We start from the raw sequence: 22012 nt of genomic DNA on the forward strand, positions 1-22012 counted from the left end.
TCCTGACATAAATAAAATTCAGTCTCGTTTTTATTAGTTTAATTAAGAAAATTATTACATTTTGAACCATTTTATGACATTAATAATGTAATACTTTTTACATTATGTGCATCTATTACAGTATGTGTAGCAGCTCATGTAATAACCAAGCATACTATAATAACTGCACATAATGTAATAAGTATTAGATTATTAATGTCATAAAATGTTCATAATATAATTTTTTCACAATGTAATAAAATCTAGGGCTCATAATGTTATAATTTTTCACACAATGTAATGGTTATTGTATGAGAAATGTATTTATAACTTATGAAAACTGTTGCAACTTTTAATGTAATCACATTTCATAAGAAAATTCCACATTATAAAAATTTTTTACAATATAATAAATATCTTTCAGTATAATAAATCTGACCACAAATCATAATAATAGTTTTTTTTAATGTAAAATAACCTATTACATTAAAAGAAAATTATGCTTTTTAGGCTTTATAGTGATACCTATATATACTGTATATATCTCAATTTTTTTTTTATCTTATTGATGATTTTGAGTCACTTTAACCCAGAAACACAATTTAGGTTTTATGCACTAAATTAAAAATAAATAAAGTTTACACTCTTATGTAATCCTAGTTTTCTTTTTCTTTTTTTCAGTTTGAGATACAGTTATTTATATTCTTCACCACAGGTTTTCAAACAAGTTACATTATAAAATAAAATTGTTTTCATAAAATCATAGTCAATATATAAAAGGAATAAATGTGCTAAATATATTTGACTAACAGATAAAGAAAACGAAAGAAAAGACTGCGATATAATATAGTATATATAGTGTAACTTGTCTAATTAACTCTCATTGTCAAATTAAAGAATCTTTTATATTATATTATAATTAAAGCCTTAGTGTCTTTGACTGATGTATAAGAAGTAATGTACTGTAATAATACTAATATTATCAACATAATCATCAATAATAATAATAATAGCATAATCTCATGCTATTTGAATTAGAATTAGATTTTTAAAATGTTCTGTAAGGGAATGCCAATGTTTTTATGTTTTTTTTTTTTTGTTTTTTTTTTTAAACTATTACAATTATGACATATTGACAATATTTTTGGTCATTTCTCATTATGTACAAATTAATATTATATTACGAGCCCAAGATTTTATTGTGAAAATGATTACATTATGAACATTTTAAGACATTAATAATATAATAAATATTGCATTATGCCCAGTTATTACAGTATGCTTAGTTGTTTAAAACATTTCCTTATTAAGACAAGGGGGAATATTCCTCACTCCAGGTTTTAATGGTTGGGTTAGGTTTTTGAGGGGATGAGATACTAAAGGTGAATTAAATCAAATAAATATAGAAAAATATTATAACAACAATGTTAACAAAAAGTGAAAACACTTGTCTAATTGCTGTTAAGCTTAATAGTGAAGTTATTATAGTTGGTTAAGTAAAGCTAAAATGCAACCCTGCAGGCTTGTTGGTTGAAGTGATGGTTATTAGGTGACTGACACAAAATATGGCTTTTTTATTACATTCAAGCAAGTGTATTTTGTAATAGAAATAGCAATTGTACTGAAGTACTTCAAATTTTCTGACTCTAAAAGAGAAAAAAAAATCTCAACGTTTAGGTCTTTATTGCTGTGCCAGCTTAAAAAAAGATTTCCGAACAGAGATATAAATAAATGAGCTGAAAAAGAGTCCGCAGTAGAATTCAAAGTCACATAAGAACTGAGGCATCAGAGGCCACAGCAGCACAACGAAGAACATATTGAACATCTTCTGCAGGATCATCTTAGGGAAAGTACTGAAATATACACACAAACACACAGTATTTGACTTGTGGATGTGGAGTGTAAAGCGATTTTCTCTATATCGTGTTTAAATTATGTCATTAGTGTTTTAAGATCTTTCAGGTTATCTGATTGAAATCATTTGTGATCGACTCAAACAACCGCATATAACTACACTGTATTTGCAGTATGTACAGTATATAGAATAAGTATATGTGTGTACCTCATCTGTCTTCTTCTCCACAGTGTCCAGACATAAACGTACTCCATTACTGTCACTACCATGGCGTTACCAATGACAATCCATGATATCCAGTAATGAACGCTCAGCCATTGCCAAGCAAAGTCAACCAGTAGCAGATAGGGCATCAGACAAACCTTCACACGAAACTTCACCCACTGATGTTGGCTTGGCTCCTGCTACAAACACACAGTTACTCCCTGTTCTAATATTTCAACCGTTGTAAGTTAACAATGGTGAGAGTTCTAGGACACAAACCAGTATGTTTTCAGGTTGGATGTCCTGCATTGCATTAGTTCTGTGTGCAGGACAGCAGGTGTGTATGAAGGGTAGAAAGGTGTCTTCATAATCAAACAGGTACAAGTAGAGAAAAGTGAGACGTGGAAATTCTCTCAGACCAAACTGGAGAAACAGTGATTTTCCTAAATTTGCAGCTTGACCAGGAAAGAGAATTATACACACTCAATTACAAAAAGTTATTATCCATTAAACAAATAGGCAGTAAATATTCTTAATTAAAGGTTTAATAAACCAGCTACTAAAGAATGGAGTACAAAACATATGACAAATAAATAAAAAAACATTTGTGTATGTGTTTTTGGACTCCACTCCCTAATTCAAACACACACAAAATATGAATTCTGATGTGTTGGTGGCCTCTTTAAAATTTAGATTTGGTGACCAAATTTAAAATGTGACAGTTTGAATGTTCCCACAAAGCTTAGAGTTTAAGGCAGGCGTGTCCAACTAGCTCCAACTTACTTGTCTGGAGGTTTCAAGTGAGACTGAAAACCTTGATTAGCTGGTACAGGTGTGTTTAATTATGACTGGAGCTAAACCCTGCATGGCCATAATTACAAGTTTGGACACAACTTGTTTAAGGTAACAACACACTTATGCATTATGATGATTAGTATTTTAAACAATTTTTGAAACATTCCATTTTATGTTGACTTTATAGACTGCTGTTTTGCAGAGTTTTAAACCAACACCAGTTTATATATATATATATATATATATATATATATATATATATATATATATATATATATATATATATATATATATATATAAACTTGTAGAGGTTAAGCTACATCCACCAAAATTAGTGGACCCTGACTAACATTGCTATGACTTTTCTGATTGGAAACAGTTTCTGCAGAGTAAATCAAAAGGTGACTGAAATCAATAAAAGTAATGACTGATGGAACATTAACGATGGGCACCATCAAATGTAATTAATACCTACAGAAGGCCTTAAAGGGATAGTTCACCCAAAAATTAAAATTAGCTTATTATTTACATAAGTTCCGTGAAAAGCAGTAGACGGTCCCGGCGTCTCAATGTGCATACGATCCACCCTATCTGCCCTAAATAGTATTGAAAATGACTAATACACATAGAATTTAGGATGGATAGTATGCACATTGGGTCGCAGGTGATATCTGTGGGTGAGCACGTCTTCGCCATTCAAAATCAAAGCTTGCCTTTTCATTTTACAATGCCATCTTATTGCTCTTCTTTGTAGTAACTGTTAGGTGCATTTTAAAAATGTTTTCCAGAGGAACACTTGACTCCTGTTCAAAATGATAAATTAATATAATGACAGCTACAAAAATACTAAACAAAACAACAAGCCCTCAAAGCTGTTGTCGTTCCATCTTGACGGGTGACAGCTATGAGCAGAATTATGGAAAATAATCTGTAGAAATTTGACCAACTGAATTTTACTTCAATTTTCCCACTGCAGCTGGAGTGAGCTCTTTCTCATTTTCTCTTGTACTTTTAATTTCATACTATACTCATAAAGTCCGACCAATAATAATAACAACGACCACGGGCTCCCCTGTTCAAAGGCTTTGGAGGCTCCCTGTTCATGGGCTACACTTATTCCCACCCCGTAAAGCGCTGATTGAGCCCCCTGTTCGAATGTAGTGAGAGTTTGCCCATTTTTATTTACAAGGTGCCTGTTCATGGTGCAGTGTGGGCTCCCCGTTTGGAGGCAGCGACAGAGCCAATTTTACCAAAATCTTCTCTGCCACTCTGAAATGCTGGTTGAGCTCTCCCAACTGTTTACAGGTTTGGCCTACCCATCCAAGATTCCCCATTCCTATTGGATGCTGCACGGGTCTTCCAACTCAATCAAGCAGACCAAATCCAGGTAGGGCTCTCCCGTCCGATGCAGTGAGCTGCTGCTCCCATTGGAAGCAGTGAGAGTCCTCCATCTGATGTTTCGCATCGTGCTCCTTATTCACCAGCAGGGCTAACCCATTCAATGCTGCAAGTTGCAAGCTCCCGTCTAATGCAGCATGGGCTGTCCTGGTCGCCCTGCCTCCTCCTTGCAAATTCCAACCCATTTCTCTTCATGGAATGCAATTTTGTGGGGTTAATAGACAAATTTATTCTCTGGCTGCAGTCTCATGCTCATTTGCTTCTTTGGGGGAGTTCTCTGGGTTTGGGCTATATTCCGAGCTCGGAGCCCTCCCTCAGGACAGCACGCCAAATATGCTTAATTTTTGCACAATCTGATTATATGTAAGTGCGAACTCATGAATTGAATTATTGTATGGACACAAGTAGTGTACTGCACCTCTTAAGAGTAAATTGAGAGGTGGGTATTTTTAACAGTAAAATGTCTAGGTTACAACTATAACCCTGGTTCCCTGAACTAGACACTGTATCAGAATGTTTACAGTATGTGAACACCTGACCTGCATCCGAAGCATCTGTGAAATGAATCCAATCTCAATGGCGAAACATAGTCTCACGACAGGTGATGGACATTACCTTCTTGTTTATTATTTGCTTATTTATGATGAATCACTTGTATTCCTCCTTTGTAAGCCACTTTGAATAAAAGCATCTTTTAATTGAACAGGTTAATTCTGTGGAAAAGCGATCCTGATGGAACTGCAGCACTGAAATAATTGGGCAGCTGATTCATCCTAGAACCTATCGACAACAGTATTGACTGTTGCCAAAAGCCCAGGAGAAGAACTCTTCTCTCTTTTATTCCTGAAAGGTTCACCCAGAGATGCCTGGAGAGACAAATCTCTGGCCCAGCACAACTCTTGCGCACCCTCGAACCTTCATGCATGTCCTTCAGCAGGTCAGCCTGTTAGGTCAACAATGCACCATTGAGATCCAGAAAGAAAGGTAGGCTTGGACACAGAGAAGGTGATTTACTAGACGGGAAGTGCTCAACTAATTTGCTCTTGTGATGCTCTTTCTTCTTCTCAGCTGGTCAATTGATGTTTAATTTGGCTACAGCATGGGTCACAAGCTGGGGAGAAAGATGGCGAATCCTTGAACTTCCTTGCCTTAATGCTAACAACATCCAACTTCTCGGTGCTGGATATAGCCAACATCAGGACCTCACTCGTGTGAAGGCACTAAAACCAGCAGGTGAGAACTGAGAAAGGGAAAATCCCACCTCAAGTTCCTCTGACAATTCCATCTGCAACACCCCTGATCTAAGCCACCAGATCCAAACCACAAGGGGCATGTGCCTGGTCTCCCTCCTCAAAGACAGACAGGTGGGGGTGGGGGATTTCACAGGTCATGAAGGGAAGACACAGGTCATGCAGAAGCATTCCTGTCACATAAGCATTATGACATAATGTTGAAATTCCTTCAAAGGGAAATTAAAAACTCCACACAATGTGTCAACTGAGGCAGGAGAATTTGCTCCAGGCTCAAGAAAATCAGAATCAACTGTATAACAGGGATACTTGGCTATAGGAATTTTTGCACAGGGAGATAAAGTCCTAACATTACTCCTCACATGAGCTCCAAATTACTTGCCAAGTGGCAAGGGCCCCTGAGGTCACACATCATTGATGATTGGGTAACTCAACTGAGGTTCAGCAAACAAACAGAGGTAGGCAAAATTAATGAGTGACTAGAAATAGCCCAACTGTTGACTATTTATTTGCAATAGACCAATGCAGACTTTTGAGACTTTTTCATTGAAAATCTTGATTTGACTGAGCTCTTTGCTGAATGAAAAACAGATAATTACCAATAAAACACAAGACACACCTTGTACTCCCACAGGTTTTGTGGTAGTTTGACTTTGAGCGCTTTGATTTCCTGGATTTCCTCCAGTATGATCTGTCTGTGTGATGGATTCTTAACATTGAATGGAGCAGCAGACAGTTCTTTGTCTCTGAGATGAGCCAACAAACTGGAAAAAAGAAAAAAAAAAACTTATCAGTGGTGACAAGTAAACATTAACTATTGTAACAAGTGTATACATGAACCATATTATAGTTTCAAATGATTTTATTCCTATTTTGCTTTCTAGTGGTTTGTTTTCATTAGTTTTCAATCTATGATTGAGGTCTCACATTTCAAAATTTGTTGGACTGCCTTCAGCTTTGATTTTGGCAAGCATTGTTTCAACAACCATAAAAACATCACAACATTTATTTCTGTATCGTAGTTGCATCACTGCAGTCTTGACTTGATCTCATATTGACAAATTACTAACCACCTAATGCCGTGCACACTGTGCGATTTATAATAATCCTTTATGATTGTTGTTTGTTAGACTGTGCAAGCACAAACGTGATCCTTATGTCACACTGTAGGATCTCAGCTGTCATTAAAAGGGTCATGAACTGCCTTTGTTTTTTATTTTGTACTGTTCACTGAGGTCCAATTATAATGTTATCAAGATTTTTACATTAAAAACCCCATCATAATTTAGAAGTAATTAACCCCCCTCATCAGAACGTTCTGTTTGAATAGGCATGGCAGATTGTAGACTCAGAAGTAAACGCCCACTGATATGATTGGTTGTGTATGTTTGACAGCATACATTCCTCATAGATGGACGCTGCTGTGATTTATGTCAAAAAACACATAAATAACTCCATACATAACAAACGATCTGTTAGAAGAGACAAAGTAATAGTGACCACGTAATGAAAACAGTTACTCTTGTGTTGCAACATCACTGTCAGATCCAATATATTCGGCACAGCATCGTCTTTCATCTTCAATGTTTTTGAAAATCCAGCATCGAATTGTGTCTTGTTTGTAAACGAATCCGCAGTAAAATGAAGTGAACAAAAGACCAAGTTCTTACAGACGCGGTCTGGATCTTCATTAAAAATAAAGTTCATTCACTCTTTCCTAATGTTGGAATCAGAAGGAAGGCAACACAAACACTGTTTTTCCACAACTTGGCACTGCACAACGTCTTGTTGTCTTCAGGGCATCTTTATCGTTTGGTTTCTGCATAGACCTACACACTTTTGCCTCTATCTTAAACACTAGATGCACGAATCGGTGGGCGGGGCTAACAGCGGAGGCGGTGCTTATCCACACTTTTACATCATAGAGTAGAACATTCCACAATCTGTCGTTTTAGCAGACTGCATTTAATATAAGCTGTTTTAAGATTAACTACAAACTTTTGAGTTCTGAAACTTACAGGATGTTTTGTAGTACAATGGCCTCTTATATGTCAAAAGATCAAGGGAATTTTTGTTTCCCAGTTCTTGACTCCTTTAGCGTCAGACTGTTCAACAGTCAAGACGAGCTAAAATGGACTCGCTCAGCGCAAGAAACATCAACCCATGATATGTTTGGTGAAGGTGAGCTGCATAACACAGGAATGAAATGGTGGATAATGGTGCGTGTCCACTGGCGCAGAGCACAGCGTTTTCAGTTCATTCCTATGTAACTGAGACAAATTTTGGAAATTTTCTATTCATAATGTCATATTTAAAGAAAAAAAAGTATTACATTTTTTTAATTCACACTCACGTGTGAAGCTCAACTTCTATTAATAAATTAAAAATGCTCGCTCTGCTCCACTCCAGTGGACAAGCACCGTAATAATGAAATCTCCAGCGTTAATTTTGATCATGGCTTGTCTTGAAATATGAAGATAATAAGATGTTCATCATAGGAGGAGTTTTACTGCAGGACTGTGCACAATCTAATCACACAGCAAAAACAAAATCTGACTCAAAATTCCAAAACATACCAAAAACCAAAGATTTTAGCCTTGAATCTTTTAGTATTTGCAAAATTTGTCTCAGATGGCCAAATCATGGCCAAAATCATACAATGTGCACCTGGCTCATGTCTTCTCCAACACATCCCAAAGATTTTCAATGGGGTCAAGGTCAGGACTCTGTGGTGGCCAGTTCATGTGTGAAAATGATTCCTCATACTCTCTGAACCACTCTTTCACAAACTGAGCCTGATGAATACTGGCATTGTCATATGATGGTTTTCTCTGTTACATCACATTACCTGAACAAAATAAGCCTTTTATAGTAGATCTTGTTAAAGTTGATAAAGTTCTGTCTTGAAACTCTAGATGGCGAGATCCGATAGGTTTAACTCAATCTGATATCTCATGGCGCAACTGATTGGTTCTTTTTTGTATCAGCAGCCAATGATCATGCTGCTCAACATTCAAATATTTGGTTAGTGCTTGCTCTAGCAGTTGCAGCTTATAATAAGAACTCATATATTCATATAATGTCGTAGTTGTGTGTTAGTCACGTTAAATCAATGAAAGCAGTTCAATCTTCTGTTTGCTGGAATGACATGCATTTCCTCTGCTGGGCATATTTGGAGTTTCAGTGCGAGAGCGCCCTCTGGCCTTCGGATAGAGATTTACTACTGTTCACAGAACCATGCTCCACTTACGAGCTGGGCATGAAAATCGCAGCTTTTGTGTAATCACGAATACAATTTAATTCTGATTAATCATGCAGCCCTAATATATATATATATATATATATATATATAAATATGACATGATATATATATATATATACACACATTAAAGGAGTCACCAGGTGTGTGTCTGTGAAGTATTAGCTCAAAATACACCACAAATCATTTATTATTCCATGCTGTAAAAACTAATTTTTTGGTGGAAATATGACATGCACTTTTCATGTGAATCTTTTTAAATGCAAATGAGCTGCTGCTCCCCGCCCCTTTCCAAAAGAGGGCGGAGAATTTATGGCTAGTGCCTTGGTTACTATGGCAACAACAATCATCAGTTTGTTTGTGATTATCTCATGTGATGTTGCAGTTTTCCACTATCACAAAGTTCACATGTGTTTACTTGCGTTTAAAAAGCCTTGTCAATTTAAACTTCTGATATACAATTTTCTGAGAACACATACGCAAACTGTGTGCACAGAAAGCCAGCTCTTTCTCATCAACTGTCAAATACACATAAGGTTATGTCAAAAACACAAAATCCACATAAACACAGTAGGTTATGTCAAAAACATAAACAGATGCATGTGTATCAGTATATGAGATCTGTGAAACAGCGTCTCTAAACCAGTGCTCTCCCCTCTCATTTTTTGTGTATGCCTTTTGCAGGAATTATTTAAATGAGGGATATTGTGACATTCCCAGATAAAGACTCAAGACCACAATCAGGCGTTTGAGCAAGTTCAGAAACAGTACTTACTGATATAGAGAATAATTCCCTGTGGAGTGGGCTTTGTGTTTTATAACTGTGCAGATCTTTTTTCATGTACAAACAGCAACATTACACACAAAGTTTTAAATGTAAAATAGCATAATAGGACCCCTTGAAACATGTTTTATCTCATTTTAACATGAGAAACGTTGTCATAATGTGTGTCTGGATGGTGCCCACCTGCCATTAATTTGTGCTCTGTGGAACATTTCTCTGTACTGATTGGTCCAAGGACCCAGATGCTCCACCCACAGAATGACATCATGGGGTTTCCACCTGTTGATTGGCTTCTGGACCAAGATGTCGTAATTAGAAACAGTGCTGATCCAGTGATATCGCAACAATATAACCTAGAAACATTCACAAGGTGTTATGTCCTGTGCACAACCAAACCCCCGTCAAGATTTCTTCAATCTTTGAGTATGTATATGAGAAAGCGCATCTCACCCCCATGCAGATCAATGCCATCATGACTCCAGAACAAAAGCTGTCTTGTATAGCTTGCTGTAGGCCTTCCGAAACAGGAATTTGTTGCTTCAGTACCTGCCCATACTGTTGGAATATCTGGAGAAAATAATGGAAACGCTGGTCACTCTGGAGAGCCCTTCTGCGTCTGCTTATCTTAGTTGGAAACGTCTTCTCCACTGCATCCCTAGGACACACACATGCCATAATAAATAATGCATTGTTTTGTCTCCTCTAACCTTCACCAAGTGCATGGATGCAGCTCTGGATCTCTTGTGACTTCAGGGCATCCATGTACTAAATTACATTGATGACTGGGAAATGTACCCGAGTCCACTTAAAAAGGGGTGGCTGGTGTATGGTTCATGTGAACTCTGGTACAGTTTGCTGCTGATGTGAATGCAATCGTACCAAATCGCGGAACTGAACCGCTATTAATGATGTATTATTTAATAAAAATGTGTGTGTGTTTCACTCACTTTCCTGACGAGTGTGACTGATGCGCTGCAAACAGAGAGCTGTACATCTCATTTCTGTTCGCCTTCAGCGTTCTTTAGATCATTTGCAGTACATTCGTAAGACAGACTTAAGTGCTGTTATGTAGCGAAGCTTTGTAAACAAAACGAACGATTCAAAAACATAAATATATAAAAGTGCAGAGAGCAATGTTATGCATTTGCCTCCTTTTCTTGTGCCTAAAACAGCTGCTGGCTTAATGACGCAAACGAACCATGGTTCAGACCCCAAAAAAATAGTATGAATGCAGTCCAGCGGGGGCAGGTGGAGGGGGGAGCAATCAAACTCGGGTTCAGACCAGGTGTTCTGTCTCCTGGTCAGAGAACTATGTTACTCTGGGTGATTTGGTATTCAATTACAATGCAGCAACAGTTGTCCCCTTCCTGGGTGGATTTCATTCTTGCCATGGTAGACAGTCTGAGGCTAGGTCCGGAGGTTTCTGACCTTCAATACCAGATACTGTTGGGTCTTATGGCTGCAGCTGCCAGTGTAATACCGTTGGGCTTGCTGCATGAGGCCTATTCAGTGGTGGCTCAAGAGCTAGGAGTTTCACCCCCTATTAAAACCCATGTGTATGTTAAGGGTCATGTGCCACAGACTTGGCACATCAACTGCCTGAAGATGAGGGCTGTGTTTTTAGTATTGAGACATTTTCTCCCAGATCTCAGGGGCTATCATTTGTTGGGGCAAATGGACAACACAACCTGGTTGACTGCTTGGTTGGTTCAATTACTCGTTAACAGTTACTTATTCTTACTTTTTTTTTTAAAATCATAAAAATACATAGATAAATAAATAAAACATTTTATGTTTAAATATTCAAAGTGGTATATTTGAATACTACTCTTGTAGCATTTTTCATGCTATATGGGACAGTGAAATTATTAGATTATGCTACGATGCTATGAAATTAGATCAGGGTGTCTACAGATAGAAACAAGTTAAATGTAAGACTTTTAAAGACCTTTTTAACACCACCTTATATGAAATTTAAGAACAACATAAGCCACACAAGCCCTGCCACCTTTGAGACACTTCTCCATGAGACTGAGCATTAACTTGCTCTCTCATTTCTCCCACAGACAGAAGCGTGTGACTGACCAGCCCCACAGGAGCACAGCATGGACCCACTGCACTGGGAAGAAGGAAGAGAGCACTCACGGCACCAGAGCACCCACCGGGATCTTTCTCTTTTTCACACCCTCTTGTAAATAAATCCACCCTCCGGGGCATTTATTGAGCCATCCTTGTGTGATTTTTTATTTTTTCTTCACCATATGACACTGCTGGATAATGCGGGTAGATCAGTGAAGAATAACTGACAAGCGATCTCCTTCACCTCACCTTTTTTTTCCCTTTGTGTCTTCGGGTTTTCTGTCACAGACGAGCACTCCTCCTCCAACATGGACAAAATCCTCCAGCAGCTCACCGAGGTTAGCATCCGCCAGCAACAGATCGTGGAGCACCTCGCCACGCATCAAGGGGAGACAGAGCAGGAGCTCACGGCTCTTCGTGCCGCCGCTGCTCAACGCATTCCGCTGCCAGACCCCCGAGTACAAGCTGCTAAGCTGCTACCCAAGCTGACCCTCCATGATGATGTGGAAGCATTCTTGCAGATGTTTGAAACAACGGCAACCTCTGAAGGATGGCATACGGACGACTGGGCATGGGTGCTGGCTCCCCTGCTGACGGGTGAAGCCCAGTTTGTCTACTTTTCGCTCTTCCCGCTACCTCCGCCGATCAGTATAAGGTCAAGAAGGAAATTCTAGCCCGCCTGGGGGTATCCTCTATCTGTGCTGCTCAGTACTTCCACAAATGGGAATATAAGCCCCATCTGCTGGCCCGTGCCCAAGCCGCCGAACTCACGTGACTCGTGCAGCACTGGCTGCTGGAGGGGGCTCCATTGGCTAGTCAGGTGGTAGTATGCGTGGTGATAGACCGTCTTCTCGGAGCCCTTCTCCGATCTCACTGACAGGCAGTTGGAATGAGGAACCCAACCACCACCTTGGAGCTCGTGGAGGCTATTGAGCTGGTGGATGCGGCCAAACATCGGGATGCTGGGGAGCGAGCGCCACCGTTTTCCCCGGAGGGTGGTCCAGGAGCGACGTGCGCCAGAGGGCACCCAGCGACCAGTGAACAGGCCGGCGGCTCCCTCTCCGCGGGATGAGCCCCTGCCGATGGAAGCCCCCATGCTTCCAGCACGGACCTGGATGGCAGGCTGCATTGTGCACCGTGACCTGCCGGTTGGAGCTCCAGAAGTGGGGGTGAAAGTAAATAGAAAGTCCATCCTGGACTCTGGCAGTACAGTTACTCTGGTACAGTCTCATATTCTCGCCCCACGAATGGAGTATAAAACCTTCCTCCCCATAACCTGTGTCCACGGAGAAACACGACTACTTCCAGCTCGCAGAATGACTATTTCTGCTGCTCCCGGCACCTGGAAGTTGGGGTAATTAGGGATCTTCCTGTCCCCGTGCTGATTGGGAGAAACTGGCCCGGGTTTGACCGCCTGCTGGCCACGGCTACGCAGTCTGCCAGCCCAAGAGGGGGCTGCCGAAGAAGGAGGCCCACGAAAGGACCTCGTCAGCGCCCCGTTCTTCTGGCCTCGGACAACAGGAGAGAAGGTGACTCCCCCTCCCAAAATCCTAACCTCTTCTATCATGTGTTCCAACAGGTGACGGGAGGGGGCTCTTTTGGAAAGGAACAACGCGAGGATGACAGACTGAAGCATTGCTGGACCCAGGTCAGGGTCATCAAAGGCAAGGAAGTTCAGCCTGGCCCCCATCCTCTCCTGCATTTCGTCATCCAAAACGGCCTGATCTATTGTGTCGCTCAGCACTGGGGGAGGAAAAATTATTGTTGGTGGTGCCACGCACGAAGACGGAGACCGTATTGGAGCTGGCCCACTCACATCCCTTGGCAGGGCATCTAGGGTCCACAAACACCATCCAGCAGATCCGCGACTGCTTCCACTGGCCGGGCCTGGAGACTGAAGTAAAGCAGTTCTGCCAAGCCTGCCCGACCTGCCAAGTGACGTCACCCAGGATGCCTCCCCCAGTCCGCTGATACCACTGCCCATCATCGAGGTGCCCTTCGAGTGCATCGGGATGACCCTTTGGCGCCGTTGCCTAAGTCTGCCCAGGGACATGAACACATCCTGGTGATCGTTGACTATGCCACCCGGTACCCAGAGGCAGTTCCCCTCCGAAAAGCCACCGCCAAAGCCATCGCCCAGGAACCCTTTCTTGCTCTCCAGCCGAGTCGGCATCCCAGCAGAGATCCTGACTAATCAGGGTACCCCCTTTATGTCCCGGCTAATGGCTGATCTCTGCAGGCTGTGGTGAAGCAGTTGAGGACCACAGTCTACCATACCCAGACCGACGGACTGGTCGAATGCTTTAACCTCCTTTGTGGCAAAGGAGGCCTGGGAACAACAGCCGGCAGCCCATTGCTCAGCACGAGCACAGACCCACTGCACTGGGAAGAAGGAAGAGAGCACTCACAGCACTGGAGCACCCACCTGGACCTTTTCTCTTTTTCACACCCTCTTGTAAGTAAATCCACCCTCCGGGGCATTTATTGAACCATCCTTGTCGTGTGTTTCTTCACCCCGTGACAATACATAAACTGACACACACATATATATACAGGTCCTTCTCAAAAAATTAGCATATTGTGATAAAAGTTCATTATTTTCCATAATGTAATGATAAAAATTAAACTTTCATACATTTTAGATTCATTGCACACCAACTGAAATATTTCAGGTCTTTTATTGTTTTAATACAGGTCCTTCTCAAAAAATTAGCATATTGTGAAAAAGTTCATTATTTTCCATAATGTAATGATAAAAATTAAACTTTCATATATTTTAGATTCATTGCACACCAACTGAAATATTTCAGGTCTTTTATTGTTTTAATACTGATGATTTTGGCATACAGCTCATGAAAACCCAAAATTCCTATCTCAAAAAATTAGCATATTTCATCCGACAAATAAAAGAAAAGTGTTTTTTAATACAAAAAAAGTCAACCTTCAAATAATTATGTTCAGTTATGCACTCAATACTTGGTCGGGAATCCTTTTGCAGAAATGACTGCTTCAATGCGGCGTGGCATGGAGGCAATCAGCCTGTGGCACTGCTGAGGTGTTATGGAGGCCCAGGATGCTTCGATAGCGGCCTTAAGCTCATCCAGAGTGTTGGGTCTTGCGTCTCTCAACTTTCTCTTCACAATATCCCACAGATTCTCTATGGGGTTAAGGTCAGGAGAGTTGGCAGGCCAATTGAGCACAGTAATACCATGGTCAGTAAACCATTTACCAGTGGTTTTGGCACTGTGAGCAGGTGCCAGGTCGTGCTGAAAAATGAAATCTTCATCTCCATAAAGCTTTTCAGCAGATGGAAGCATGAAGTGCTCCAAAATCTCCTGATAGCTAGCTGCATTGACCCTGCCCTTGATAAAACACAGTGGACCAACACCAGCAGCTGACATGGCACCCCAGACCATCACTGACTGTGAGGTACTTGACACTGGACTTCAGGCGTTTTGGCATTTCCTTCTCCCCAGTCTTCCTCCAAACTCTGGCACCTTGATTTCCGAATGACATGCAAAATTTGCTTTCATCCGAAAAAAGTACTTTGGACCACTGAGCAACAGTCCAGTGCTGCTTCTCTGTAGCCCAGGTCAGGCGCTTCTGCCGCTGTTTCTGGTTCAAAAGCACACGCCTGTGCACGGTGGCTCTGGATATTTCTACTCCAGATTCAGTCCACTGCTTCCGCAGGTCCCCCAAGGTCTGGAATCGGTCCTTCTCCACAATCTTCCTCAGGGTCCGGTCACCTCTTCTCGTTGTGCAGCGTTTTTTTGCCACACTTTTTCCTTCCCACAGACTTCCCACTGAGGTGCCTTGATACAGCACTCTGGGAACAGCCTATTCGTTCAGAAATTTCTTTCTGTGTCTTACCCTCTCGCTTGAGGGTGTCAATGATGGCCTTCTGGACAGCAGTCAGGTCGGCAGTCTTACCCATGATTGCGGTTTTGAGTAATGAACCAGGCTGGGAGCTTTTTAAAAGCCTCAGGAATCTTTTGCAGGTGTTTAGAGTTAATTAGTTGATTCAGATGATTAGGTTAATAGCTCGTTTAGAGAACCTTTTCATGATATGCTAATTTTTTGAGATAGGAATTTTGGGTTTTCATGAGCTGTATGCCAAAATCATCAGTATTAAAACAATAAAAGACCTGAAATATTTCAGTTGGTGTGCAATGAATCTAAAATATATGAAAGTTTAATTTTTATCATTACATTATGGAAAATAATGAACTTTTTCACAATATGCTAATTTTTTGAGAAGGACCTGTACTGATGATTTTGGCATACAGCTCATGAAAACCCAAAATTCCTATCTCAAAAAATTAGCATATTTCATCCGACCAATAAAAGAAAAGTGTTTTTTTAATACAAAAAAAAGTCAACCTTCAAATAATTATGTTCAGTTTATGCACTCAATACTTGGTTGGGAATCCTTTTGCAGAAATGACTGCTTCAATGCGGCGTGGCATGGAGGCAATCAGCCTGTGGCACTGCTGAGGTGTTATGGAGGCCCAGGATGCTCCGATAGCGGCCTTAAGCTCATCCAGAGTGTTGGGTCTTGCGTCTCTCAACTTTCTCTTCACAATATCCCACAGATTCTCTACGGGGTTCAGGTTAGGAGAGTTGGCAGGCCAATTGAGCACAGTAATACCATGGTCAGTAAACCATTTACCAGTGGTTTTGGCACTGTGAGCAGGTGCCAGGTCGTGCTGAAAAACGAAATCTTCATCTCCATACAGCTTTTCAGCAGATGGAAGCATGAAGTGCTCCAAAATCTCCTGATAACTAGCTGCATTGACCCTGCCCTTGATAAAACACAGTGGACCAACACCAGCAGCTGACATGGCACCCCAGACCATCACTGACTGTGGGTACTTGACACAGGACTTCAGGCATTTTGGCATTTCCTTCTCCCCAGTCTTCCTCCAGACTCTGGCACCTTAATTTCCGAATGACATGCAAAATTTGCTTTCATCTGAAAAAAGTACTTTGGACCACTGAGCAACAGTTAAGTGCTGCTTCTCTGTAGCCCAGGTCAGGCGCTTCTGCCGCTGTTTCTGGTTCAAAAGTGGCTTGACCTGGGGAATGCGGCACCTGTAGCCCATTTCCTGCACACGCCTGTGCACGGTGGCTCTGGATGTTTCTACTCCAGACTCAGTCCACTGCTTCCGCAGGTCCCCCAAGGTCTGGAATCGGTCCTTCTCCACAATCTTCCTCAGGGTCCGGTCACCTCTTCTCGTTGTGCAGCGTTTTTTGCCACACTTTTTCCTTCCCACAGACTTCCCACTGAGGTGCCTTGATACAGCACTCTGGGAACAGCCTATTCGTTCAGAAATTTCTTTCTGTGTCTTACCCTCTCGCTTGAGGGTGTCAATGATGGCCTTCTGGACAGCAGTCAGGTCGGCAGTCTAACCCATGATTGCGGTTTTGAGTAATGAACCAGGCTGGGAGTTTTTAAAAGCCTCAGGAATCTTTTGCAGGTGTTTAGAGTTAATTAGTTGATTCAGATGATTAGGTTAATAGCTCGTTTAGAAAACCTTTTCATGATATGCTAATTTTTTGAGATAGGAATTTTGGGTTTTCATGAGCTGTATGCCAAAATCATCAGTATAACAACAATAAAAGACCTGAAATATTTCAGTTGGTGTGCAATGAATCTAAAATATATGAAAGTTTAATTTTTTATCATTACATTATGGAAAATAATGAACTTTTATCAACAAATCCCAATATCCATATAAAAACAAATAATATTGATTTTTTTTTTGTTACAAACAAACTGGCCCATTCCGAATTTATTGTTTATTTGCTCTATAACAGGCAAACTGGCCTTAAACAAAAATCTCTATAGCCATTTGAAATGAAAAGCAATCACTGCATTTTAATCATGATCCAAACATAGATGCATACATATAGAATGGACCAAAATACATACATACAGAAACTGAGCAGTTTTTGATTCAAATTAGATTGCATAATTACAAGATTTAAAGCAAAAACAGAATGGTCTGACTACAGATGTGTGAAGTTATGCTACATGAAACTAAAACAGCAGATGCGCTAAATGAGAATGCAAATTCACTAATAAACTCTACTTTACACTTAGGTAAGAGGAAAAGAAAATCTATTGAAACTTCTGAAGACAGTCAGTTCCCCTGTTTCAGATACATTCATGTAAACCCCCACCCCCAATTTAATGTTTATCTTTTGCTACCTCTAGCAAATATTTCTGCCTGCTACAATATTTTCTCCACTTTGCATCTGTCTTCAGTGTCTCTGGCCACTGTTAACAGCTGCTTTCAGGCTATCGCATATTCCCCTGTACTTCCCACTCTGTGTGTGTGATTCTGTCTGATGGTGCAGTAACTATCATGGAAAAAAAGAAAAAATCTCCTTTGGTCTGTCAAACGATTGTTAACAGTCATTGGGTCCGTCAGACTGGAGAAATGTTTGTGGTAATGTGACCACAAACAAGGGGCAGCTGTGGGAGTTCATGAACAGCACTCTCTTCCACCCTCAATACCCATGGCTGAAGTGCCCTTGAGCAAGGCACTGAACCCCCAGTTGCTCCCCAGGTGCTGGATACAGCTGCCCACTGCTCCGGGTGTGTGTTCACGGTGTGTTCACTTCTCACTGCTGTGTGTGTGCACTTGGATGGGTTAAATGCAGAGCACCAATTCCGAGTATGGGTTACCATACTTGGCAAATGTCACGACTTTCACTTTCACTTAAAAAAATATTTAACACCCATCAAATCTGAATTTAGGACAGTTTAACCCTCAAGCATCCTTCGTATAGCAGCCCTATATATATATCTATATAGATAGATAGATAGATAGATAGATAGCAATGGTTCTCTCACCGAAGGAGGATGTTGATTCTGGGAAAGCCCTGCCATCTCTCTCTGCATTCTGGACACTCGTTCCGCCGAGAGGAATGTAACCATTCTGCCAGACAATGGCGACAGAAACTATGGCCACAGTTAAGTGTAGTAGGATCTACAAGGACATCATAGCAACAGTGACACGTAAACTCAGGTGCTGCCAGTTCTTCCATGTCCTCATCTAACTCACTGAGGTCCGACTCTATTGTGATGGATTCATCTGTCATCTTGCCCTCATACAGAGCTGAGTAAAAAAAGAACAGAAAACTGAAACGGTTTTAATAGCATGTGTAGGTTCAAGCAATGATAGAACATCAAACAATTATAGTTACATCTCTAACTTCACTAATTACTTCAGTCGTTCCCAGCCTATCAAACAGATTTGTTTAGCAGATATACATAACAAACACACATATTTTGTGCTGTGATCTTTGTACTTCCATTAATTTTGATCTCCTCCAACAATAGTACCACATGAAACACACACATTTGTCCACTGCCTCACCTATGTGTATAAATGTAGTTATGTAATTATATATGTGTATGTTTATATATAATTATAATTATAAATGTGAATCTTACTGTCAAAATCGTGGCTGATTTTCAGATCTTCAGGTCTCGACAGGTCACTGAGAATAAACAGAAACAGAAAGTCTTCTATTTGTGCACATGACCAAACTGAAACACAGAGGCGCCTGACAGAAATACTTTCGGTTTCAGATTTCAGTTGTCATGACAATACCTGTATATTCAAACAATTTAGGCTTTTCTGACACTAAACTCAACGTGTTTTACATAGTGAATGGGTTTCTTAATAAATACAGAGTTCTGGCGCGAAACTCTAGATGGCGCAGTCCGATAGGTCTAACTCAATCTGACCCAATGACATCATCACATGGCACAGCTGATTGGTTCTCTCCTGTACTGGTAGCCAATGAGCTCGCTGCTCAACATTCAAATATTTGACTAGTGCTTTCTGTAGCAGTTGCAGCTTGCTTCAGAAACCCTCCACCTTCCCCAGCTCCACCTGTATAGATCTGCTACGAGGTGATTCATGTATGCTACAGTATCTCACAAAAATGAGTACACCCCTCACATTTCAGCAACCATATTAGTATATCTTCTCAAGGGACAATACTATAGAAATTAAACTTATATATATATATTATGTATTATTTAACTTATATATATATAATATATTATATATATACTTATATATAGATATATATTTAGAGTATTCAGTGTGCTGCTTGTATAGCAGTATAGATTTACTATCCTCTGAAAATAACTTAACATACAGCCATTATTGTCAAAATAGCTGGCAACAAAAGTGAGTACACCCTAAGTGACAACAAAGCCGCATGTCATATTCATCATGTTCATGTTTTTGTCTGCTTGACAGAACCATACAAATTTGTGTATCTTGCATTAGAGCGGTTAAGATTTTGTGCTTTGAGTACAATTCTCTCATACAGACCACTGGATGCTCAACATGGCACCTCATGACAAAGAAATCTCTGAGGATTTAAGAATTATAATTGTTGCACTCCACAAAGATGGCATAGCCTATAGGATGATCAGTAACACCCTGAAACTGAGTTACAGTACAGTGGCCAGGGTCATACAGAGGTTTTCCAAGATGGGTTCTACTTGGAACAGGCCTCGCAAGGGTCGATCAAAGAAGTCGAGTCCTCATGATGTGCATCAGGTGCAGAAGCTGGCTTCAAAAAACAGACGCATGAGTGCTGCCAGCATTGCTTTAGAGGTTGGAGAAGTGGAAGGTCAGCGTGTCAGTGCTCAGACCATAGGCCACACACTGCAACAAGTCAGTTTGCATGGCCGTCATCCCAGAAGGAAGCCTCTTCTGAAGCTGCCTCACAAGAAAGCCTGCAAACAGTTTGTAGAAGACAACCTGTCCAAGAATTACTGCAACCATGTCCTGTGGTCTGATGAGACTAAGATAAACTTGTTTGGCTCCGATGGTGTCCAGCATGTGTGGTGACACCTTGTTGAGGAGTACCAAGACAATTGTATCTTGCCCACACACATCTCTCTCTCTCTCTCTCTCTCTCTCTCTCTCACACACACACACAATGGCCATATTATAGAAAAAAATTGAGTTATATTAGTATATAAATAAAATTATAAATATTTTTCACTGTGGACATTTACACAAAAAAAAAGAAGAAAAACAGTTTTGACCACAAAGATGACCACATTTTGACATTCATTTTGTGCAAGTTTGTAGCAATAACACTGACTGAGAGGCGCTTTTAGTGAGTCCGTTTTTGATGTGTGTGCACGGAAACCCATCAGCTTTCAAGTACTTAAATACACATGCAAAGGGGAAGTCGTCGCCTAATGATTAGGGAGTAAGACTCGTAACCGAAAGATTGCAGTTTCGAGTCTCATACCGGCAGGGATTGTAGGTGGGGGGAGTGAATGTACAGCGCTCTCTCCCTCCTTCAATACCATGACTGTGGTGCCCTTGAGCAAGGCACCAAACCCCCAACTGCTCCCCAAGCACCACAGCAAAAAATGGCTGCCCACTGCTCCGGGTGTGTGTTCACTGTTGTCTGTGTGCACTTTGGATGGGTTAAATGCAGAGCACAAATTCTGAGTATGGGTTGCCATGCTTGGCCACATCACGTCAGTTTCAAATACTGAATATCATTTTTGTGATAATGCACTGGACTCAGTTGGACTATTATTAATTTTCAGAGTCCCAAAAGCTTGAGTTCGAGTCAGGTCGGAGTAAAAATACATCCGAGTCCATGACAAGTCCACTAAAAGTTGTACTCGAGACCGGACTCAAGTCCGAGTACCGCAACTCTACTGACCATGTTGCAAATAAGCTCCTTCTGTTGAGGTGTGATTTGGGCTGATCTAGCAGTCCTATGGAGAAGAAATGCAGTAAAACAAAACATGATTTTTCCTATGAAAAAAAAGTGCATATTTAAAAAGAAAAAATACATTTGTGTGTTTGTGTTGCAGTATGTATCTTTATAAAGTATATTTGCTGTATGCTTTAAAACACATGTGGACTACTGTATTATGAAGCATTACAGTAAGTAAAACAGTACATTGCACATTGGTGGACATACACATTCTCGCTGAGAAACATTTGAATTATTGAGTACACGGTCAATCTAGGCACCCTTCGGCCAGCCTCAGCCATGGTAAGGCCATGATTGACAACATGGTCCACAATAGTGGCCCTTATTTCATCTGATTTATGTACCTATGTCCTCTGTTTTACCTATGTACTCTTCCACTTCCATTCTTACTCCTCTTCTTCATCTCGGCTGTTGACCCTGTATGTTTCCTGGTTGTTCATCCATTGTCAGAATTTGTAACACTGTGTTGTGCTCTGTCTATATATGCTTGCCAGTTAAAGGTTCATGAGATGCACCTTTGAGCTATTTTAGTGAACATGATGATCATGGGTTGATCTAACACTTTACATTCCCTTCATTAGTGCAGTCAAGATTCACCTCCACAATTCATCAATTCAGGGCACATTTACAAA

At 40.6% G+C, this 22012-nt stretch overlaps 1 protein-coding gene across 1 annotated transcript; it reads right to left on the bottom strand.

Annotated features, from left to right (window-relative positions):
- Nucleotides 1-1134: 1134 nt before the first annotated feature.
- LOC109063074 (bifunctional apoptosis regulator) lies at nt 1135-19388 on the bottom strand. Its single transcript, XM_042722972.1, has 8 exons — nt 19066-19388; nt 18463-18727; nt 9975-10179; nt 9708-9877; nt 6097-6245; nt 2318-2493; nt 2042-2238; nt 1135-1832 (listed from the first exon to the last, which is right to left on the bottom strand). The coding sequence occupies exons 2-8, from the start codon at nt 18708-18710 to the stop codon at nt 1661-1663; spliced, it is 1317 nt and encodes a 438-aa protein (XP_042578906.1). The 5' UTR covers nt 18711-18727; nt 19066-19388; the 3' UTR covers nt 1135-1660.
- Nucleotides 19389-22012: the final 2624 nt, after the last annotated feature.

This window comes from Cyprinus carpio, chromosome B4 (assembly GCF_018340385.1).
Source record: "Cyprinus carpio isolate SPL01 chromosome B4, ASM1834038v1, whole genome shotgun sequence".
NCBI classification, from domain to species: domain Eukaryota; kingdom Metazoa; phylum Chordata; class Actinopteri; order Cypriniformes; family Cyprinidae; genus Cyprinus; species Cyprinus carpio.

Coding starts and splice junctions, on each gene's coding strand:
- LOC109063074 (XM_042722972.1), bottom strand. CDS start 18,710: ATGACAGATGAATCCATCACAATAGAGTCGGACCTCAGTGAGTTAGAT. Junction 9,878..9,974: donor TGGCATTGATCTGCATGGGG/GTGAGATGCGCT, acceptor GAATGTTTCTAG/GTTATATTGTTGCGATATCA. Junction 6,246..9,707: donor AGAGCACAAATTAATGGCAG/GTGGGCACCATC, acceptor TCTTTTTTCCAG/TTTGTTGGCTCATCTCAGAG.